The sequence below is a fragment of the Myripristis murdjan genome, unplaced genomic scaffold (assembly GCF_902150065.1).
Source record: "Myripristis murdjan unplaced genomic scaffold, fMyrMur1.1, whole genome shotgun sequence".
NCBI lineage: Eukaryota > Metazoa > Chordata > Actinopteri > Holocentriformes > Holocentridae > Myripristis > Myripristis murdjan.
In genome coordinates this window covers 16,396-17,500 of record NW_021941782.1, presented here as the reverse complement: position 1 = coordinate 17,500, position 1,105 = coordinate 16,396, and the positions used below count along the sequence as shown (strand labels likewise).

General features: G+C 51.4%; 1 protein-coding gene across 1 annotated transcript in view; it reads left to right on the top strand.

Moving 5' to 3' along the window:
* The window catches only part of sh3yl1 (SH3 and SYLF domain containing 1), an 8,913-nt gene extending 8,495 nt beyond the window's left edge, over nt 1-418 (top strand). The window contains exon 5 of the mRNA XM_030047976.1: nt 302-418. Within this exon, the coding sequence (XP_029903836.1) occupies nt 302-418 (117 nt within the window). The remainder of the gene's footprint in view (nt 1-301) is intronic.
* Nucleotides 419-1,105: the final 687 nt, after the last annotated feature.

Sequence of the window (1,105 nt, the reverse complement as noted above, 5' to 3'; positions counted from 1 at the left end):
TCCTCTCCTCCTTCCTCTCCGCCTTCCTCTCCTCCTTCCTCTCCTCCTTCGTCTCTGTCCAGGGTGACGTCCTCTTCAGAAGCAGTGTCCTCATCTCCACAGTGAAAAGCAGCAGCCATATTGCTTCTTGCTGTCTGTCTGCCTGTCTCACTCTCTGTCTCTCTGTCTCTCCCTGTCTCTCTGTCTGTCTCACCCTGTCTGTCTGCCTGTCTCCCTGTCTGTTTGCCTGTCTCACTCTCTGTCTCCCTGTCTGTCTGCCTGTCTCACTCTCTGTCTCTCTGTCTGCCTGTCTCACCCTCAGGTGTCAGACCTGGTCATCATACTGAACCAGCGGCGGGCGATCGAGGCGTTCACTAAGGGGGGGAACCTGACGCTCGGGGGGAACTGCACCGTCGCCGTGGGACCGATGGGCAGGTGAGCACACACACACACACACACACACACACACACACACACACACACACACACACACACCTGTGTCTAGCTGTGATCTTGTGAGCTTTGATGAAAATTATATCCTGTGTTTTAATTGGCTGAGAGATTTATGACACGTTAAATAACAGAGTGTGTTATCTCTGAGATCTGTTTACCACACACACACACACACACACACACACACACACACACACACACACACACACACACAGTGAGTCAGCCAACTGTTGATGGAAGTGAGAGTGCTACAAAGATGTGTGTGTGTGTGTGTGTGTGTGTGTGTGTGTGTGTGTGTGTGTGAGCTTGTTCATGTTGGTGCAGGTTAATTGTCTTTCGTGAGTAGGAGCTGGAATAAAGCCTGAAGCGCACACACACACCCACACACACACCCACCCACACACACACACACACACACACACACACACACACACACACACACACACACACTCTCACCCACACACTCACTCACTCACACACACACACACACACACACACACACACACACACACACACACACTCACACACACACACCCACACACTCACACACACACACACACACACACACACACACACACACACACACACACACTCACACACACACACCCACACACTCACACACACACACACACACACACACACATACACGTTTATCTTACCAACAGGGGACTAT